A 20,784-nucleotide genomic window follows, 5' to 3' on the forward strand; every position below is an offset into this window, starting at 1 on the left:
GGATATTACCATCTTCTAATCTGATAATCAAGAGATAGAGCATATACTTTCACTTTTCCTGAAGGATTAGAGTAACATATACCGTCAAGTTTTATGCCTGTGCCTATAAAGACCTCATGGCGTAATCATCGTTTTAACCACCAGGTGGCACCATAGCCCCTAAGATCAGGTATAAACAAAATCTTGTCCTCTTAAATTGTAATTACTGGGCTACAAATGAAAGAATCTGACCTTAAATTTTTCATCACTTGACGTCAACATAATAATTTCTTAGCTATTTAGAAGGGACTGCCTTCGCCCCTCTTGGTGTTTCTAATGTTTCTATTAGATTTTCTGTAGGTACAAAACCAATCCTACAAAAGAAAACATTAACCTACAACACATACTGTTGCTCATCTAAATCTAAATAAAACATGTGCAGAAAGAACACATTTTCTAGATATGCCAGTATCCATGGCCGGAGAGATAGTAGGGTGTTTGCCTTGCATGTGGCCGACCCCGGTTCTGTATCCCCAGCATCCCATATGGGCTTCTGAGCACTGCCAGGAATGATTCCTGAGCACAGGATCAGGAGTAACCCCTGAGTATTGCAAGAAAAAAAAAAAAGTAGCCATAAAGATGAGAATTTGCTACATGGCAGGTTGAGTCCACTGGTGACGAAATTAAGTTCTTAGGCTAAATCCCCTTCAGAATGTTTTGTGAAGCACAGTCTCAGCACCTTGATCATCTTCCTTAGCTGAAAATGGCTAACAAACTGCACCTCTTCGGAGGCAGAAAACACTCAGACAGCCAGAGGTGATGGACAACTTTTTATTGCTACCAGAGGCTTTTTCAGCGGTACATGGTTTGAACTGTAATACCTTCTTCAGACTGCACGGGAGGAGGTCAGGATCCAAGTCATTAAGAGAAATACAGGTAGGCCAAGGAGTCACGGGGAATAACTTTCATGGAGAAAATCCTAATAGCTTAACATAAAGGACACCGAGTTCAGTTATTATGTTACGGAGCCAAATCAGAGCTGTCCCAACATCCAGACAGTCTCTCCTGCTGATTTTATGACTGAAACAAGATACAAACAAAACCTATTTTAATTATTACATGTTTCTTTGGTGAGCACCTGGATATATTAACTTTATCGAATTATTTTATACAAATGTCAAAATGCTTTCAACAAATGAGTGTCCTAATTACATGCCACTTTTAAGATTCACTTTTAAAATAAACAAAAATGAAAAAACTGTCGCTTCCAAACTCTAGAAACTTATGAGACGACAACAAAAATCAATGTGGTCGTGAGTCCTTTTTTCTGTTACCACCTCTGATTCATAGGGGACAATTTCAAAATACCCTTATTCAGGAAATTTGAATTCAAATCATGAATCAAATATGACTGTCACACTGAAATCATTGTTCACAAAATTGCTAAAAAATAATTTTGGGGTTTCCTAATCAGTGGAAGCCAGACTATAGGTCAACATGCATTAAAATTCATTAAAATTTTAATAAAGCAAGCAAGAGGGAAATTAAATCGGGACAGGGATTGCTAGCTATGCATTTTTGAAATTCAAAAAGAACATTTAATGTGGATTTTTGACACAGGGGCAATCTATATTACATTTTAGAGAAATGGGAGGAAATGACAAATACAATAATTTTTTTTTAATCTTGAAATTTCTGGGGGTCTTCTGAATTTCACACCATAAGTGCTTAAATAATGTTAAATTAGATTCGCCACAGAGGAAATTTTTTTTTTTTCTGGCTAGCTCTAAACCAGCCTTTCGTGAATTTAAATGTGTAGATAGCCTTCCCTGATCTTCCATACTCCCATTCCCAGAATAGTCTACCTTGGTTTGCACTTGAAGGTAACGTCGGAAACTACATGACAGAAACAGGCTGCAAGGGCGGGCAGGGGGAGGGGTGCCCCTCCTGCCTCGAGAGATCAGCGCCACACACACAGCCCGCGCTGTCGGCGGCGCTGTCTTCATTGTAGAGCCGCTTGATCCCGTCGTAGAAGTCATCCACCTCCATGGCCTCCACCTTGCGTTTGGCAGAGGTGTGCTTGCACCCGCCACTGGCCGCCGGGCGGCGGTGGTAGAAGGCTGCGGCACCTCTGGCTGGCACTTCTGGTTTGCTGCTGTCCTTGGAGAAGTCTGGGCCTGGGGCAGAGGAGGGCTGAAACCTGAACACTCCTCGGTCACAGGTCGCCAGGGTGTGCTTGAGGGGCCGGTAGACATAAACGGAATTGAGAGGCAGGGAAGACTGCAGCGTGGAGAGGTGGTGGGCCACCAGCTCCCGGCAATGGATCAGCTGGGAGCTGTCCATCTGGCAGAGAGAGAACAAGTCAGCGCCCAACCCGCTCGGGCTGCTCCCTTCCGCCAGGCCCCTCTGCCCGCCCCCCGCCCCCCTCCTCCGGAGCCCCAGCTCGCCCGCTTTCCGTCCCTAGTCTTCCACTGTCAGACTTCCCCCGGTCTCCCCATCGAGCCCTTAGCTACTGCTAATGTCATGTCCAAGCATCTTTTTCTGCTGTAAACCTCTCTGGAACTTGGATTCTATATTTCAATTAATGTTTGTTTTATTTTGGCACTGGGTCTATCCCTGGCAGTGCTCGGAGATCACTCCCAGTGGTGCCAGGGATAGAACCCAAGTCGGCCACACGCCAGGGCAAGTGCCTTACTCTTGCTCTTTCTCTGCAAACTGAGATTCGGTCTTGCTAGAGGAGTCGTGCCCAGCGGTGCCCAGGGTTCAGGTCTACCCAGCAATCATTCCTGGCGGTGCCGGGAGACCAGGCAATGCTGCGGACCAAACCCGAGCTGGAGCCTTGCCTGCAACGATCTCTATAATCTACTGAATCCTTCAAGCCACCGACTGTAGGATCCCACTGTATCCTACTCATTCCTACCTTCTCTAGCACAACGTGGAACCTTCAAATCCAACCTGTAGTCACACTTACCTCTGCCATACTGTGCCTACGCTAAATCTTCCTCAAGGAACCAACTGGTTTCTCCTCTTCACTATTTGTCCAGTGGTGTCCCACTACCTACCAAAACCAGGGCCAACCTCCTTGGTCTGGTCTGGTCTCAACAGGGCTCTAACGCCCCCTTCCCGCACGCCTTGAGTGGACAACCCCGGGACAGTAACGCTAGACCCCAGACAGAGGGGTCCCCTGGGAGGAGGACAATGGAGCAGGAGAGGGTTAGCTGAGAATGGTGACTAAATTGTAGCACCAGAGCTTAGAAAACCAAGAGAAATTGCCTTTCAAACCAGGGAACACCGGCTGTCCCAACTCCGAAGGGAACAGAAGCAAAGCTGGTGACAAGGGCCCTCCGCCAAGACCCCTGTTTTCTCCACAAGGTATCCTGTCACAATGTCGGCAGTCTGACAGGAGGTTTTTCTAAGCGAGACCAGAACACTAGGAGGACTCCCCGACACTGCCATGGCCTCGTCACAGGCCTGTTTACGAGGATACTCAATCCGCCATTTCTTTTTTCCCCTCTGGTTTCTGGGCCACTTCCCGTGGCGCTCAGGGGTCACGTGGGGTGCCAGCGATCAACCCCAGGTTGGCCACGTGCAAGGCAAATGCACTGGCCCCAGAATCTGAAGTGAGTCCAGCAGCGGGACAATCGAGTCCTGGGGAATCCGAGCTCTGGGCCGCCGAGCTGGCTGACCGGCCACGCTGCTTCCCAAGGACTCTCAGGGCCAAAGTGAGCGTGCGAGGGGGGGGAGGAGGGGGTGCCCGCAGACCCGGGTTTGAGCCCTGAGTGCGGAGACAGGAGTAAGCCCTGAGCACTGCCACATGTGGCCCCAATACAAAACCAAGTGGCTTGCCACGACAAGGTTAGAAATGACTGTTTCATGACCGTCTGGCACGGTTAACCCCACGGACCCCAGTGAGAGAGAAACGAACGCTCAATGTGAGGGGCACCCACCTGTGCTTTCTGAAGCAGGTCAATCGTGAGCGAGAGCCAGTCAGGAATGAGTTTCTCCATCTCCAGGCTGACCACCGCCAGAGCCAGCATGGAGCCCTTGAACTGCAGGAACTGGCTGCAGGCCACACACTGCAGGAGCTGCTTGGTCAGGACCGTCAGGTGCTGAGATGGGCTCAGTTTGGGCAAGTTAAAAAGCAGCTGAGGCCTAGTGGACACTGCAATGGCATGGAACTGAAGGGGGAAAGCACACACGGACATCACTGTAGGTACCTAAATATTTACATCTCTTATAAACTCATTACTCGCTTTCTGAGTTTGCAATTTTGGCTTCAGGGATTTGACATATTTCCTGAGTTTTTTTCCCCCTAACTTAGTTCAATAATTAGTCATTTCCCCCAAATCAGACAAAAACAAATGAGTGGGAAATGCACTTTTCAAGTACCTGAGATAGAAGTAATCAAATAAGAAATTAGAAGATATTAGGTATATTTACAATGTGAAGAAAATCCAATGGTGTGGCTGTGTGAAGATCCCAGTTCAACTTATCCAGAATGATTCTCTCCATCCTCAGAATTTCAGATGAAGAGCACCCACAGAAACTGTCTCTTGCCAACACCTTCAGTACTGGAATCCTCTATTCAAAACAAAAGGCAATGGGCAGAAGAAGAGGAAAATGAACATTTTCAACTTTTGATTTGGCAAACTGAATTATGTTAACAATATGAAAATTTTCACGAGGCATAACTAATCTTTAAAGAAAAATATTTACCTCATCTTCCTCAATGGTCTTGGCAGCTAGGAAAAAACAGCTGATTGCAATACAACTCAAGTATTTTGGGTGAGCCTAAAATTTTGAAGAGGAAAAACAACTTTATTGATTATTAAAATTTTTTTAAGTTTTTTTTTAGATATTGAAGTGAGATAATCATGCACACAATTTTCACTGTATCACTGTCATCCCGTTACTCATCAATTTGCTCGAGCGGGCACCAGTAAGTTACTGTTTTTGGCATATTGAATATGCCACGGGTAGCTTGCCAGGCTCTGCCGTGCGGGCGAGATAATCTCGGTAGCTTGCCGGGCTCTCCGAGAGGGACGTAAGAATAGAACCCAGGTTAGCCTCGTGCAAGGCTACCGCTGTGCTATCACTCCAGCCCCTCACAATTTTACAAGATTCAATTTGGTACCCACAACAGCTTTTCAAGATTAGGATTTTTTAAATAATTTTAACTTTAGCCATGTAATATTCTATGTAAGATTAGTCCATTATTGAAAAGTCAACCAAAGCCCTTTAGCCCAAGTTATTTCTAGCCAACTGAAGAGATCATGATTTTGGAAGTTAATTATTTAACAAAATTCCTCAAATTAATAAAAGCACTGTTGTCCCACTGCTCATCGATTTGCTCGAGTGGGCACCAGTAATGTTTCCACTGTGAGACTTCTTACTGTTTTTGGCACATCGAATACGTCACAGGGAGCTTGCCAGGCTCTCCGAGAGGGATGGAGAAATCGAACCCGGGTTGAACGCGCGGAAGGCAAACACCCTATGCACTGTGCTATCGCTCCAGCCCAATTAAAAGTTACATATAATATACATAGATATACATACATATTTTCTAGTCATAGGCTAAGAATAAAAAGTGACCAAATACAAAATTGACTGGCAAGAGAAAAGATCTTTTCGGGACTTGCTACCCACATAAAGAATTAATTTGTCCGTTTTCCTAACTAGTACAATTTGTTTTGCCCATTCAATACCAATCCTAACAATTTAGCTCTAAGTATACTGAATGGCATCAAAGCAAGTCATAAAACAAAGAAAACTGTAAACTCTGCTCCAACATTTATCTTAAATATTATAATCCCGTGAAGTTATGGAAGTTTCTGGTACCAAAGAGTATGGCATGAAAGATTAACATATTACAAATACATCAGTGACCTCTAGTGTAGGAAGGCATACTTGTCTGGAAATCTTTACGATCCTCAATACTACCAGTATTTTAAAATAAACATGAATATGAATCAGAAGCTGTATCTTAGTTTTCCTCAAATACTTACCTTTACAGTAGCTAAAAACCTGTCCAAAAGGCTGCTGGCCAGAGCAAATGTTTCAGGGTACAGGTTGAATTGGTACTTTAGTTTGGCCAACCACTGAATTACTTCATCTCTCTGGGATGGAGAAACATTCTGTAAGGGAACAATTAAAAAATGAAAATAAACGATTAAGTTTCATGTTATCAAGATTATGTTTAGAATTTTACGGAAGGCTAGTAGTAAACGCTACAAAAGTCAATGTTGAAAATGGTTTTTCAAAATCTATCAAAGAAAATAAAGATAAACTTTTGTATTGATTACAGCATTTAATACAAATATCCAACATTCTCTCCCATATTGTCCTTCTGACTTAACATGATACCCCCAGTTCCACCCCAGTACTGTGGTAGACCACGGTTTTCAGCCTTTCTACTCTGCAGACTGATGGCTGAAAACCACTGAGTTAATCTAAGTACTGAGTATAACCTTTTTTTTTGCTTTTTTGGGTCACACCCGGCGATGCACAGGGGTGTTACTCCTGGCTTTGCACTGAGGAATTACTCCTGGCGGTGTTCGGGGAACCATATGGGATGCTGGGAATCGAACCCGGGTCGGCCACGTGCAAGGCAAACGCCATACCCGCTGTGCTATGCTATTGCTCCAGCCCCTGAGTATAACCCTTTTTTTCAACACCAGGGATGAAATATCAGGTCTCATACATGAAGGCATGTTATATCAACACAAGCGTTTTTTTAAAAAAATGAAAATCTGTTTCCCAGAAGGAAAGAGACTCATAGCTATTAATATAAAGTTATATATTACAATACTGTAGCCTCTCAAACAGGTGTTTCAGTTGGAATTCCGTTCCTCCTCCAAGTTTTCCTCTCACCACGTAACGCTCATTATAATCCTTGCCACTCTATCTGCTACTTACCTGCTCTTTTGTAATTCCAACATCTTTTTATCATTTGCCAGCTTTGACACAAGTGAAGTGTGGTTGGCCAAATCGACTAATCATACACATAACTTTATATCTAGCTGCAAACTCAATTCTAATTGAACTTGAGCAGGTTCATGCTATACATCACCTTGTGGTCAATTCCTTTTGTCAAAGATGGACCAACATACTACACAAGAAACAGTGGCAAGAAAATGAGATAAAGATGGCTTACAATCTCTCTCTATTAAAACATCACCATCAATCTGATGTTAAAGACTATGAGTAATAATCCAAAAACATCTGAAAACCAAGAGAAATAATTCGGTTCGAATTAATAAAACTTTAAGTGTCTTTAATACGATAATTCCTAGGAAAACAAAAGATAGTGAAAAGTTCTCTGTTCAACTTCAAAAAGTAAAGTCTCAAAGGCAGAAAAATAAGAAAGTCAAGTAAGCTACGGTGAGCATTAAAGGAGTGCTTTTCAAGGGATCAGACCATCCTTGGCGGTAACAGACCCTAAGATGCACGTGGTCAATAAACCGTGGGGGAGGGGGCACCTGGATAAAGTTGGGGGCTCCTGGCGTCCTGGTGTAGCAGCACTGCAAATATAATGTCCCCAATGACAAGACTGTTACGTACTGTTTTACATATACATGAAACAGCATGAGGCGCTGCTTTAAGAAGAGGCCGGGGCGATGGCTCAAAGAACCATCTCCAGCACCACGTCAGGAGTAGCCCCCGGTGACAGGATGCGGCTCAGAAGCCAGCAAAGCATCTACTCAAAAGACGAAGGGGGCGGCCAAGGCTCTGCAGTGAGGCCCTGAGTCAAGCAGCTGTGGCCTGGTTACCGGTTCTACAACATTCCGTACTTCCCACAGTCCCGAGGGGCTATTTTCGGATCTAGTTCAGCCCTAGGGAGGGCCCTGTGGCCCCATCCCGATGGTCGGGGAACCAGATGGAGGCAGTCAGGACTCTAGATGAGGAGTTAACCATTCAAGAAGAATTTAAATACCCGTAAAGACGGAACTTTTATCTAAAACACAAAAACAAATAATACTAACTCATCCAAACAAATCAACGGCTAGAAATAAGTCTCACAGCAAAGACGGTTTAACCTGATGAAGCTGACGAGGCGCTACGGCAGCACAGCTGACCGGCCTGGAGTGTCAGAGGATGGACGGCAGGTGGCCCTTGGCATGCAAGAGACTCGCCGGGGCCCAGCTCATGGCACCTCATGTGGCCCACCAAACCCTGCACCAAACCCCCACTTTTCTGTGCCCAATCAAATCCTGAAGGAAAGAAAAGCAGGAAGAGGAGGAGGAGGAAAAAGGGCTGGCCAGGGGGCCGGAGACAGTGCAGTGGCAGGGCGACCCGGCCTCAACCCACGGCGCCCCACACGGTTCCCCGAGCCCACCAGGACTAATTCTTGAGCAGAGGCAGGAGGAAGCCCCCAGCACCACAAAAAAAGGGCTGGCCAGCCTCCCTTCTGCACTTGCTGGCTTCAGAGCAGGACCTGTTTTCTCTTTCCAGGCCTGCTCAAAGAGGGTTATGGGGAACGGAACAGCTTAACACGCACTACTTGGAACCGACTGATTCGACAGCGAAAAGCAGAGTCTGTGCTACCTGCTTCCCGTCATTAGAGCAGAACCTTAGCGGCTTCAATCTCGGAAGGCTTCTCGTCCTACCCCGGGCACGCGCACCTCTCCACGCTCACTCACCTCCCACCCTACCCTCCAACCGCACACTAGTGGAGCAGACTCACACCCACAGTCCTTCCTGGCTCCTGCCGACGGACACCTCCCTCTCCCACTGTAAGCGGTCACTTGGCACTTTCTCTGAGGCCTCAAACTGAGCTCAGAACCTCCCGGTGTTGCCAGCCGCGTCCTGTCACACCTATTAAATTCTCTCTTAAAAAAAAAATGTTTTTATTAAAAAAGTTTAGAGGCTGGAGCCATAGTACAGCAGATAGGGTGTTTGCCTTGTACACAGCCGACCCGGGTTGGATTCCCAGCATCCCATAATGGTCCCCAGAGCACTGCCAGGAGAAATTACTGAGCGCAGAGCCAGGAGGAACCCCTGTGCATCACCTGGTGTGACCCAAAAAGCAAAAACAAAACAAAACAAAAGTTTAAATGTTATAGCCCTTGGCTATAATAGAGTAGGTAACAGCAAATATACATTCCAGCTGAGAGAAAAAAAGCTATTATTAATACAAAAACCTGTTTTAAAGGCTTCAGAACTGCTAGGAAAACCAGGTCTCCAGGAGCAGATTCTGGAGAGTAAGTAATAAAAAGTAGTTAATATTCAGCAGCAGCTTTTTCTCCAGGGCATTAACCGATTCCATGTGAATTCCAACAGGCTGAGCGAGAATGGGCCAGAAATCAACAGTTTTAGGGAGTCTTAGAAAAAGGCAGACAAGGCTTTCAAGATTCCTATTATAAGTTATTTCTCCAAAACTGCCACAATTTAATATTTTTTAAAAAAACTGACAAGCATAGTTGGAAATACATATGGAAAAGTAAAGAGCTAAGAATAGTCAAGACAATCTTGGGATGATTTGCCATCACTTACACTACACATAAGGTAGTACAGTATTAACTCAGGCAAACAAACCAGGAGAAAAGAGGCAAAAAATACACCCACAATATAGCTATACATATAATCTAGTGGTTATCACTAGATTCAAAACAAAAGTACACTGTAAGGCAGTGAAGAGAAAATGTGTTAACAAATGGAACTGACTTTTGGGGAGTGGGGGGGGGGGAGGCATGTGTAGCAACACTGGCTGTGCGCAGGGCTCACTGCTCATGTCTTGAGGGACCACATGTAGTGACCAACAGAACACGGGTTGGCCAGATGCAAGCAAAAACCCTTAATCCTTGTACTATCTCTCTGGCCTTCTGATTACGTTTACAAAAAAAGATTCCTGATTCCTACTCTTCATACCACGACAAACTCTTACTGGAATATATATCTGAATATGAAAAACAATCAAGTTTCCAAAAGAAAATTCCATTACCTTAAATTAGGTGTATTTTTCTTTTAAAGGACAGCAATTTTAAAAACAATTATCAGAAATCATAAAATACAAATAAGAAAACAAGGGGTACACTTCTAGAGACTCAAGGTGTACTTGGAGCCTCAATTCCAATGGCAGTGTGAACAAAAGTAAATATGCACAGACAAATAACTAAAAAGCTTTACACAGCAAAAGAAATTAGCACAAAAACAAAAAGGCAACCAACAAATTGGAAAAAGATTTGTGTCATACATATAATGGGTTGATATTCAACGCAAAGAACTCATTTAGTGGGGCACAGAATCTTTGTACATCAGTGCCATTAACACTACTATGTTACCTAAACTCTAATTTTAAAAAATTTTGACCTCACAACTCAACAAAAACCCAATTAAAAATAGGCAAGACTCAAATACTAAAGATGGCAGATGGCCTGGGAGCACATTAAAAAAAATGTTCCCTACCACTTATTCTTAGGGAAATATGAATCAAGACCAGAATTATAAAGCATCTGACCACTTGCAAACAAGTGTTGGCAATGATACGGAGAAAAAAATGTACTGTTGTCCATTGTTGGTGGGTATGTAAATTGGTACATCCCCTTTGGAAACGTTCTAGTTCTCTTAACTCGGAACATGTGATCAAGCAATCCTACTCCTAGGCATTTATCCAAATTACATGAAAGCATGAATTCAAAAATGTCTGCACCCCTATGTTCACAGAAACATTCGTAATATCTAAAACACAAAATCTAAATGCTCATTCGTAGATGTTTGAATCAAGAAGCAGTTGAGTGCTTATATCCTGGAATTCTATGGTACTCTAAATCAGTAAGATTTTTCTTAAAAATACTAATTTGTGAAAATGCTATCTGATTTCATTACAGCATTATTCACAATGAACAAGATATAAAAGCAACCTCCATTATTCTTTAACCCAGGACTAACTAAAGTTGTGGCATACATACTATTTAAAAACTATTTTTAAAAAGGCAGAATTTGCCATTTGTTAAAAATTGGATCGGAGAAGGTAATTATGCTAACCAAAATAAACCCGACAACAAAAGATGTACCAAATCATCTCACTAATATGTGATATACTTTAAAAAAACACACACACAAGTGAAGAGAATGTAACAGAACAACTTACAGCTATCTCAAATGTAGCAAATATGAAATATTTACTGGCTAAATTCCTAAGCTTTCTAAAATTCTAAGAGAGAGAAGGGAGAGAGAGGAGGGAGGGGGAAGGAGAGGGAGAGGGAGAGGGAGGGAGAGAGAGAGAGAGAGAGAGAGAGAGAGTGAGTATAGAAAACTGACTCAAATTCGAGTGAAAACTTCCACGTTAGTAGCTGGACTTAAGGAAACTGGAACTCGGGGTGCAGTGCTGCAGCAGGTGGACCTGTACCCACAGGGCGAGGGCATCAGCAGTCTGATGGTGCCTTCAGGCTTCCTGCTTCACCCAAAATTGCCGCTGTGCCTCTGGTCCAAACCCAACAACTCAAATTTCTTGAGAAATCAAACAGCCAAAAGTTAGGTATGTGGGAGCCACACCCACAAACCACCTCCGGCTCAGCGCTATAAGCCTTGCTTCTCAGACCCACAAATAAATCTCGAAAGAGATCAAAAGCAGCAGTTAATCTCAGACCCACGAAAGGCTGAACAAACCAGGGTAAACTGGAGCAGGGCCGGTCAGCCTGGGGCTCCCTCAGGCAGAGCCCCAGGCAGCCACTTGTTCTCAGAATCCATAATTGCAGCCCGACTCCACCATCTCTGGATGGACCTCACAGAGATATTAACCTGCTGAAAATTCGAATATGCAGGTTTTGTGACTGAAATCTCCAGGCCTTCTCCTGGTTGGGATGGGCTACCTCCCCCTACCTCCCTGTACTTCCAGAAGCTTTGGTAGTCACGTCTACACCCCAAAGCTGCCACCCAGTTAACAAAAACTACTGAACGCCCCAAACAAACACCATGACCTCTTAGTACCTGTACTGCAAACCATAATGCACAAAACAAGAGAAAGAAGAAAGGCCGGGAGGGGGTGCTGGAGGATGGTGGGAGAGAAACAGGGACACTGGTGGTGGGAAATTACAATGGTGGAGGGATGGGCATTGGAGCTGTATGACTGAAACCCAATCAGGAATAGCTTGGTCAATCTCACGGACATTGAATAAAAATTAAAATAAAATGAAAACTGGAACTGCCACATCAAGGATAGCATGAGAACTGCGTGATAGCACTCATGAATACTAGCCTAAAAGGTCTGTAAGTTAACGTATTTTCAATTCACTAAATGATACAACAGTGCATAAAAACAAAACATAAATTTTCAGCTTACGGGAAAGTGACTGAATTATTTTGGGCTTCATACCGATTTAAAAATATGAGCAATATTTTTAATACCAACACAAAAAGAATTTAAATATTTCTATTTATTCACAGACCGCTATCAGAATTTCTTGGCCACGATTCTTTATCAAGCCTGATGCCATGAGTACGAGGGATAAAAAGATGTGCAGGGCCCGTGCGACAGCACAATCAACAAGGCGTTGCCTTGCGCTAGGCCAATCCACACTTGATCTCCAGCATCCCATATGGTCCCTCGAGCACCACCACTAACTCCAAGACCAATTCCTGAGTGCAGAGCCAGGTGTCACCCGTGAGCATCACCATGCCACGCCCGGGAGACAACACTTTACACAGTGAACTTTGGGAGTGGATAAACTTTATTTTGAGAAACTCTAGGATATGGCAGAAGTGTGACCATTTCTGAAAGAAAAGGAATGTATGGAGGCTGGAACAACAGCCCAGCAGGTAGGGCGTCTGCCCTGCCCATGGTCGGCCCAAGGTTCAACCCTGAGCACTGCCAGGTGCAGCCCCCCCAGCCCGCAAACAAAAATATTTTTAAAAATTTGAAAAGAAGGAATATTGGGAGACAGCACCAGAGTCAGGTTTTGCATGCTGGGAACCTGGCTCAAGCCTCACGGCGGTGTAATGTCCCGAGCTCTCCCTGGGGGTCTCCAAGAGCTGCGCGGTGTGGCGCTTGTGGTCTGGCAATCCAAGGCCTACGGAGCACCGTATCTTAAAAACAGCAGCAGGTCAGAGGCCACTGAACGTCTCCCTAGAAGCCTCAATACTAGCATTACCTTTTATTTTGTTATTTTTAATAGCTCTTTATTATTTTTGTTTTTTGGGCCATGCCCAGCGGTGCTCAGGCATTACTCCTGCCCTGCAGTTCATGAATTGCTCCCAGTGATGCCTGGGGGGCTATGTGGGATGCTGAGGGCCGAAATCAGGTCGTCCACGGGCAAGGCCAGCGCCTCACCCACTGTACTGCCATTATCTGACTCATTCTTTTAACTAAGTGTCTGAGAACAGTTTTTTCAAACTAAAAACAATGATCTGAATATATTTGGGTTCCATTTTATCTAAAGAAGTTCAACTTTTATTGGACTATAAGGAAAGAGAATGGACACAGATATCTTTCTAAAGTTGTGACTAAGTTAAACAGGTAGACAAAGTTAATTCTTATTTATATATTTTTTTCTTTTTTTGGGTCACACCTGGCGATGCTTAGGGTTTACTCCTGGTGGTGTGTGGGGAATCATATGGGATGTTGGGAATCGAACCCGGGTCAGCCACATGCAAGGCAAACGCCCTACCCACTGTGCTATCGCTCCAGCCCCGGCAAAGTCAATTCTTCATTTCAGAATGAAGCAAATGCTTTTCAAACAAAAGAGCAAATGTACTTATTGTACACATTTCTCCAAATCAATGTAAAACTTCTACTGCATAAGACATCAGTCCATTTATTTCAACTCCAAGTCACCTATGCACAGCGAAGAGAAAACCCATTACCTGATTTGTGGGCATCTTGGGCACGTTCACCTTCCACATCTGCGCTTCCCTAGAGATCGCCTTTTCCAACAGGAAAGACAATCTCTGGTTTTCCAAAGGCCCCGGAAACTTCATGATATCCTTTGGGTCTGCCTGCTACCCGGCCTGATGTAGCTACCTATAAAATCAAATAAACAGTGTTCTTTAATTACAGAGTAAGTATAGCATTATATAAATATGTCGGTACTTATTAAGTCATTCATAAAACAAACGAGAATGTTATGAGGCAGTACTGAATTTATCTCTTTAAAAATATAAAAAATGTTTTTAACAGTTACCTAAAACACTTCTGAAAAAATACTTAAACGTGACCATATTGCTCTCATTTTCAGCCTCTGATCAAAACTTAACATTATTAATGTCAAAAAAAATTAAGTCATGAGTCATTTACAACTTTTTAAGTCATTTTAATTTCTTCCATTCTAGGAATTCTTCATTTTCCCAAATATTCCCTTTGAAAGAGTAATCAGGTAGAATCACTAAACTTCTTCATTAAAAAAGCTGTGTGAGGGCTGGACTGATAGTACCACAGACAGGGCGTCTGCCTTGCATGTGGCCAACCTGGGTTCAATCCCTGGCACCCTGAGCACAGAATCAGGAGTCAGCCCTGAACACCACCATGTGCGGCCCCGAAACCACGCAAAATTAAAACTGAAAGTTGCCAACTCCGGGTCGATCTCCAGCCCTGCCAGGAGTGATCCTGACACTACCAAATGTGGCCCCCAAATAAGGAAATTAAATAAGATACTGCAGCAGAAAAAAACTAATTTTGTTTATAAGCCTCCTATCACTGTCATCCCATTGCTCATCGATTTGCTTGAGCGGGCACCAGTAACGTCTCCATTGTGAGACTTGTCACTGTTTTTGGCATATTGAATACGCCACAGGGAGCTTGCCAGGCTCTGCCATGCGGGTGAGATGCTCTCGGTAGCTTGCTGGGCTCTCTCCGAAAGGGACAGAGGAATCAAACCTGGGTCGACTGTGTACAACCTGGGTCGGCCTACCCACTGTGCTATCGCTCAACCCTCATATAGTCACTTCATTTTCTTTAATTATGAATAGTATTCGACATATGTTCAGATTAACAGAACTAAAAATTTAAGATCTACAATTGTCACAGAAAGTCTAAATTTTTGAACAAAATTCCAAATCTATTCCTCGTCTTCAAATCCAGATTTCTCTCCAAGTTCTGCAACTACGTTTTCTTATTAAATTTCCTCATCTATTTTCTTTCTTTTTCTTTCTTTTTTTTTTTTTTTGCTTTTTGGGTCACACCCAGCAATGCTCAGGGGTTACTCCTGGTTCTGCACTCAGGAATTACTCCTGGCAGTGCTTGGGGGACCACATGGGATGCCGGGGATTGAACCCGGGTCGGCCGCATGCAAGGCAAACGCCCTACCCGCTGTGCTATCGCTCCAGCCCCTCATCTATTTTCTAATCAATCTAATATATACTACATCTGGTTAATTGGATTATGAATTATTCTTTTTGAATCTTTATGTCCTTAGGGTTTTTTTGCAAGTTCCCTTAATAAGCATTAAGTACTCTGCATTATTAAAAAAAAAAAGGAACTAACGAGGGAAAAGAAAAGAAATGAGAATACAAAAAGGCCCATTTCAAAGGTAATTTCCACAAATTCTTGCATAGCTAATCTAACCCAGTTGTTCCTCTTCTAATGGGTTTTAAGGGGGGGGGGGCAGGGCTGCTCAGTACTAAACCCAAGGCCTTATGCATAATTCCTCTCCTGACATATTTGAAGGTTGCCATTAACTTATACAGAACTTAAACTAGACCCTTTGTTCTTTGGGCTGTATCCAGTTATTCCTAAACCAGTGCTCAAAGATCACACTGGCGGTGCCCGAGGGCCCTACGCGGTCCCAGGGTTCAACACAGGTTGGCAGCATGCAACTGGCAAGGGTCTTCACCCACTTTCCTCTCTCTGGAGCTTAGACACAGTTCCCCCAACTGCCCACCCAGGGGCTAGAGTGTCATACAGCAGGTGGTGCTTGCCATGCCTGGGGCGACCCAGAGGCAACCCGGGTTCAAGCCCCAACATCGCATATGTTCCCCACCCCCCACCCCCAGTACCGCCAGAGTAATTCCTGGGTGCAGAGCCCAGAGAAAATTACTGGAGGGACTGGGGATACAGCTCAGTGGCACAGCACTGGCCAGCAAGTGTGAGCACCTGGGTTCCGGCTCCAACACCACCCCAGGAAAAAAGGACAGGAGCGGGGAAGAGCAGAGTCAGTGAAGAAAACGCTCTTAGAGGGAACACTGACAAACCAAAGACTAGAGAAGAGTTGAAGAAAGGAACAAAGTTAGATCTTTAAACGACTGACAACTTGGCAAATTTTTAGACTCAAAAACCATACCAAAAAAAAAACCCCAATAAACTGAAATCAGAAATAAAGTTATGGGAATGAAAAAAATTATAAAGAAATATTATAAACTATACACCAGTAAAGCCAGTAACATATGAAACAAACGCCTAGAAACAGAAAACCTTAAGAGCCATGTTTTAAAGGCTGAATTAGTAAATAATCTATAGTCAAAGGCAAGCTGATGTTCAAATAATACAACAGTGAATTCTACATTTATAGAAAAATACATATTCTTCACAAACTTTCGAAATGCAAACATCAGCACATTTCAACTCATTTAATGAGCCAATTACTCTGCTACCAAAACCAAAGACAGAATTAAAAAAATAACTGACCAATATCACTTTTTCTAAAGACATGCCGAATTCCTCAAAAAGTCTGCCCACACTAAATAAATAAATTCTAAATAATAAACTGGTAAGATTATTACAGTATCTAGTCAATTAACACTAGATACTATAAATCCATTTAAAAGAAAAGAAAATCACCCAGAAATCAGTAAAAGTCTTGTTCTTATTAGACAGGAAAAAATTATAACAATAATTATTACTAAAAAAAAATATTACTAGATAGGAAAAAATAGGACTGGAGCAATAGCACAGCAGGTAGGGTGTTTGCCTTGCACACGGCCGACCCGGGTTCAATTTTTTCATCCCTCTCAGAAAGCTACGGAGAATATCCCGCCAGCCCGGCAGGGCCTGGCAAGCTCCCCGTGGCGTATTCGGTATGTCAAAAACAGTAACAAGTCTCACAATGGAGACATTACTGGTGCCCACTCGAGCAAATCAATGAACGACGACAGTGCGACAGTGCTACAGTGCTGAAACTAAGAATGCAGAAAAACAAGACAATCTATGAAAATGCTATGCTACTAGGATATTTTTAAAAATCCCTTTTCGTGACTCATGCACTGGATGTGGAGTGTACTGGCTGGAGGGTTACTACGTTTACTGAGAGAGAGAGCACACAAGCCCGTTTTCCAGTGTGTGTAAGAGACAGAGGGACATTAACAGCCCTGCTAAGGAGTCAGGCACAAATACTTAAGTTAGCAACTTTACCGTTTCAAGTGAACAGAACGTCATAAATTATTTGTAATGTGTATATCCAGAATTCTGAAAGCTCAGACAAACACACCAGGAGTAAAGACCAAGATTGTAAGTATTTCAACTGGCAAATTCCGCACACTTCTGATTGTTTCACATTTCTCCTCTTTCAAACTATCTCTTCAGCTTCTTCCTCCAGACTTATCAAACAGCTTAACATCTGCGGGAAGTTGATAAAATGCTTATTGGGCAGCATAAACTGTATCTGTTTTGTATACAGGTAGTCCTGTTCTTCTGAGGAAAAGCAGTGCAGTACACTTTGGGTACACAACAGAAACAAATTCACTAGTTATGGAATATTTTCTTCAAAACACCAAGTTCATTAATACTGCGCTGGTGCTGGCTGACTTCTGGATTCCGGTTCCTCTTCTAAACAGAGGGAATGCATCACAGGATCACACAAGATTCTCATTTACACTGTCACTGCCTGGACTTTATGCCAACATAAAAAGAACTACAGGTACTTTGTAATTCCAAACCAAAAAGTTGTTTGTTTGTTTTTTTCTGGAATGAGAGTCTCTATCAACACCCTCCTCTAGTTCATACCCCACCCTCCGACAGTTGTCACTTGCATCACCTGTGAACAGAACACCTTCCTTCTCCATCTGTATTGTGGACCCCGTTCTGCTCCATTTTTATGAGATCTCTGATAATTACCTGCAGACTGCCTCCTCCCTCTACTAACCCCGGTTCCTTGAGAGCGCACACTCTCCATGAGCTCTCTCATCGATGAAACAACAGTACTAGACCCCACCTGTAATAAACTGACACTGTGATTATGACCATTCTAAAGTAAAAACACGGACAGAGAAGTGAATGCTTTCCACTTAAAAGCGTATGACAGGGACAGAGCGAAAATACAGTGGGTTTGTCTTGCCCGCAGCTGACAGGGGTTTGATCCCTCGCATCCCATGGGGTACCTGGGCACCACCACGGGTGATTTCTGAGTGCAGAGCCAGAAAGTAACCCCTGAGCATCACCGGGTGTGGCCCCAAACCAAGACGAAAGTCTATGCCAGGGGGATGGAGAGCGCTCCAAGGGCTGCGGCATGAGGGACCCCGTGCCCGGCATGACCCCTCCTGCACACTTCTCCAGGAATCCCAGAGCACTGCCAGGTGTGGCCCCCAATCCCCCCAAACCAGAAAAAAACAAAAACGTTATCACAATCAGAACGAAACCTGAGCGCACACAAACATTTCCGTTCTTTCTCCACTAGGGCAGCCTCAGAACACACCTGTAACCGCAAATCATACAGCACCGTCCCTACACCCGTGCCCCGCTGCCTGCCCCGCTGCCTGCCTGCTGTGCACTGCGCGAAGCTCGGCCCACTCGTGGCCCCGGGGACCAGCGGTTCTCAATTCCGCCCATTCCTCCTTATTCCATTTGTCCCTTTCCTCCTTCTGTCCCAAGAGAGCCGACCAGGCGAGTAAGCCAAGCGCACCGCGCACTCTTGTGCATCCGAAAAGCAACGCTTTTATAGACGAGACTCAAGAGCAGAAGCAGAACTTGGCCCCCGGTTCCTGGGACCCTGGAGGGGAGACCTCAGTTTCCCTGCTCTGTAAAATGAGGCTCTATCGCTCTGCTGGGAACGGGGGAGGGGGGGGAGCGGCGGCAACAAGTGCCCGCTGGCATCAACATTTTAAACTTCCACCACTGCCGCTTCCAACGGGCACCTCATCAAGTGGGAAAAGCTCAACTAACTCCCGGCCGGGGCGGTGCTAGCTACTCCGCCTCGTTCCACCCTGCTTCCCGGGGGGCACCTTGCACGCACTCCGCGCCCGGTTCAGGCCCGGCCGAAGGGGTTGCAACTCGGCTCGAGTCCCGCAGGCCGGGCTTTGCAAAAACCTCGCCGCAACTTCAGAGCCGCCGCCCCCCTGGACCCGCGGTGCCGTGGTGCCCTGCCCACCCCGACGTCGAGGCTCGCTCTGCTTTGCCACGCACAGGATCGCTCCGAGCCGGGCTCCTGCAGGCGCGGTGGAGCCCGGGAGGCAGGGGGTGGGGGTGGGGGGTCCCCTTCTTTGTGTCGCTCAGCTCGGCCGGCTGAGAACCGCACGGGAGCAGGCTGTTGGCCGCGGTGACCGTGAAAGGGGAGTAGAAAAAGTTACTCGGGGCCAGAAAAACTGGCTCAAACGGGTCCCGAGCGCGCCTGGCGGTCCTGCAGGGCGGGAGGGCGCGCGGCGGCGCCTGGCACCTGCATTCGCGCCCCGCAGCGGCGAGGGGGTCCTGCAGGGGGAGCCCCCCAGCCCCTCACCTTCTCCTCCTCCTCTTCCTCCTCCTCCTCCTCCTCCTCCCCGGCAGAGCTGTAGGCTTCCAAGTGGCGACGCCGGGTCATCCGGGGGCCCGTTACCACCTCATCCTGCTCGGCGCGCGGCGGCGGGGCGCGCGGGACGAGGCGGGGGCCCGACGGGGAGGGAGAAGAGGGGGCGCCCGGCCGCCGGGAGCGGGAGCTGGCGCTCGGCGGGGGTCGCACGGCCGCCACCCGGGGCAGCTCAGCGAACTAGTTCCATGATGCCCCCGGACCTGAGGCCGCCGCCGCCGCCGCCACCGCCGCCGCCGCGAGTGCCCGGGTGGGGAGGGGGCTCCCAATCGCCATAGGGCGGCGGGGGCCGGGGAGAGGCGGGGGTGGAGACCGGCTCTGCCCCTGCCCGGGGGAAGCGCCTCCGAGGGGAAATGGTGAGGGGGGGGAAGGGAGAAAAAAAAGAAAAAAAATTAAAAAAGGGGGGGAGGGGGGGAAAAATAAGAAAAGGCGAGACACAGGCGCTGCCGCGTCCGCCCGCGGGAAAGGCAGGGGAGGGAGGGGAGGAGCGCAAGAAGTGCCGGCTCACCGGCTCCGCCCCCGCGGACGGATCCCGACGCGCGCTCGCTCCCGGTAAACAACACGGACCTGCTTCCCCGCCCCCTTCCCTCTGCCGGTGTGCCCCCCCCCCCAATTCCGACTAAACGGGCAGAGAGATGCGCCCCAAAGCTGGGTCTCTCGAAAGGATTTGGGGTAGCCTTTGGTATCATGGCGGAAAGAAGGTAGCTGTTTTCTCCTGGGCTACGAAACAGCAAAGGTGCCGGACTCCTTTTTTGTACAGAGCGCAGCTGCCCGGCCAGGCCCCTGCCGCCCGCACGGTGACGTAAGCGCCGCCTCGCGGGAGGAGGCGAGAGAGAGCGCGCTGCGCATGCGCCCCGCGGAAGAAAGGAGAGCGCCGAGCGGCAGCGGGCGCTGTGCCTGCGGATCGGGTGCTGTGTGCTCGTTCCTCTGCCTGGACCTGGAGCTACCTGGTTTTGTCTCACCTGATTGGTCTCCGTGGACTGTGCAAGGATCTGTTAGGAAGGCGGTGCAGATCTGCTGCTGCTCAAAGAGCCTACGTTCTTTGTTGACTTCGAAAAATAACTTAATAAAAAACATTATATATCGTGCTAATGACATTGACGTCTAAATATGATTGCTGTTCCCTTCCTTCCCCCCCCCCCACCACCTCATACCCCGCTGTCAC

At 46.1% G+C, this 20,784-nt stretch overlaps 1 protein-coding gene across 1 annotated transcript; it reads right to left on the reverse strand.

Moving 5' to 3' along the window:
• Nucleotides 1–796: 796 nt before the first annotated feature.
• CCNI (cyclin I) lies at nucleotides 797–20,031 on the reverse strand. The gene is made up of 7 exons (XM_004617861.2): nucleotides 19,554–20,031; nucleotides 13,780–13,936; nucleotides 5,985–6,113; nucleotides 4,696–4,770; nucleotides 4,420–4,560; nucleotides 3,927–4,157; nucleotides 797–2,322 (listed from the first exon to the last, which is right to left on the reverse strand). The coding sequence occupies exons 2-7, from the start codon at nucleotides 13,891–13,893 to the stop codon at nucleotides 1,876–1,878; spliced, it is 1,137 nt and encodes a 378-aa protein (XP_004617918.1). The 5' UTR covers nucleotides 13,894–13,936; nucleotides 19,554–20,031; the 3' UTR covers nucleotides 797–1,875.
• Between the last annotated feature and the right edge of the window lie 753 nt (nucleotides 20,032–20,784).

This window comes from Sorex araneus, chromosome 5, assembly GCF_027595985.1.
Source record: "Sorex araneus isolate mSorAra2 chromosome 5, mSorAra2.pri, whole genome shotgun sequence".
NCBI lineage: Eukaryota > Metazoa > Chordata > Mammalia > Eulipotyphla > Soricidae > Sorex > Sorex araneus.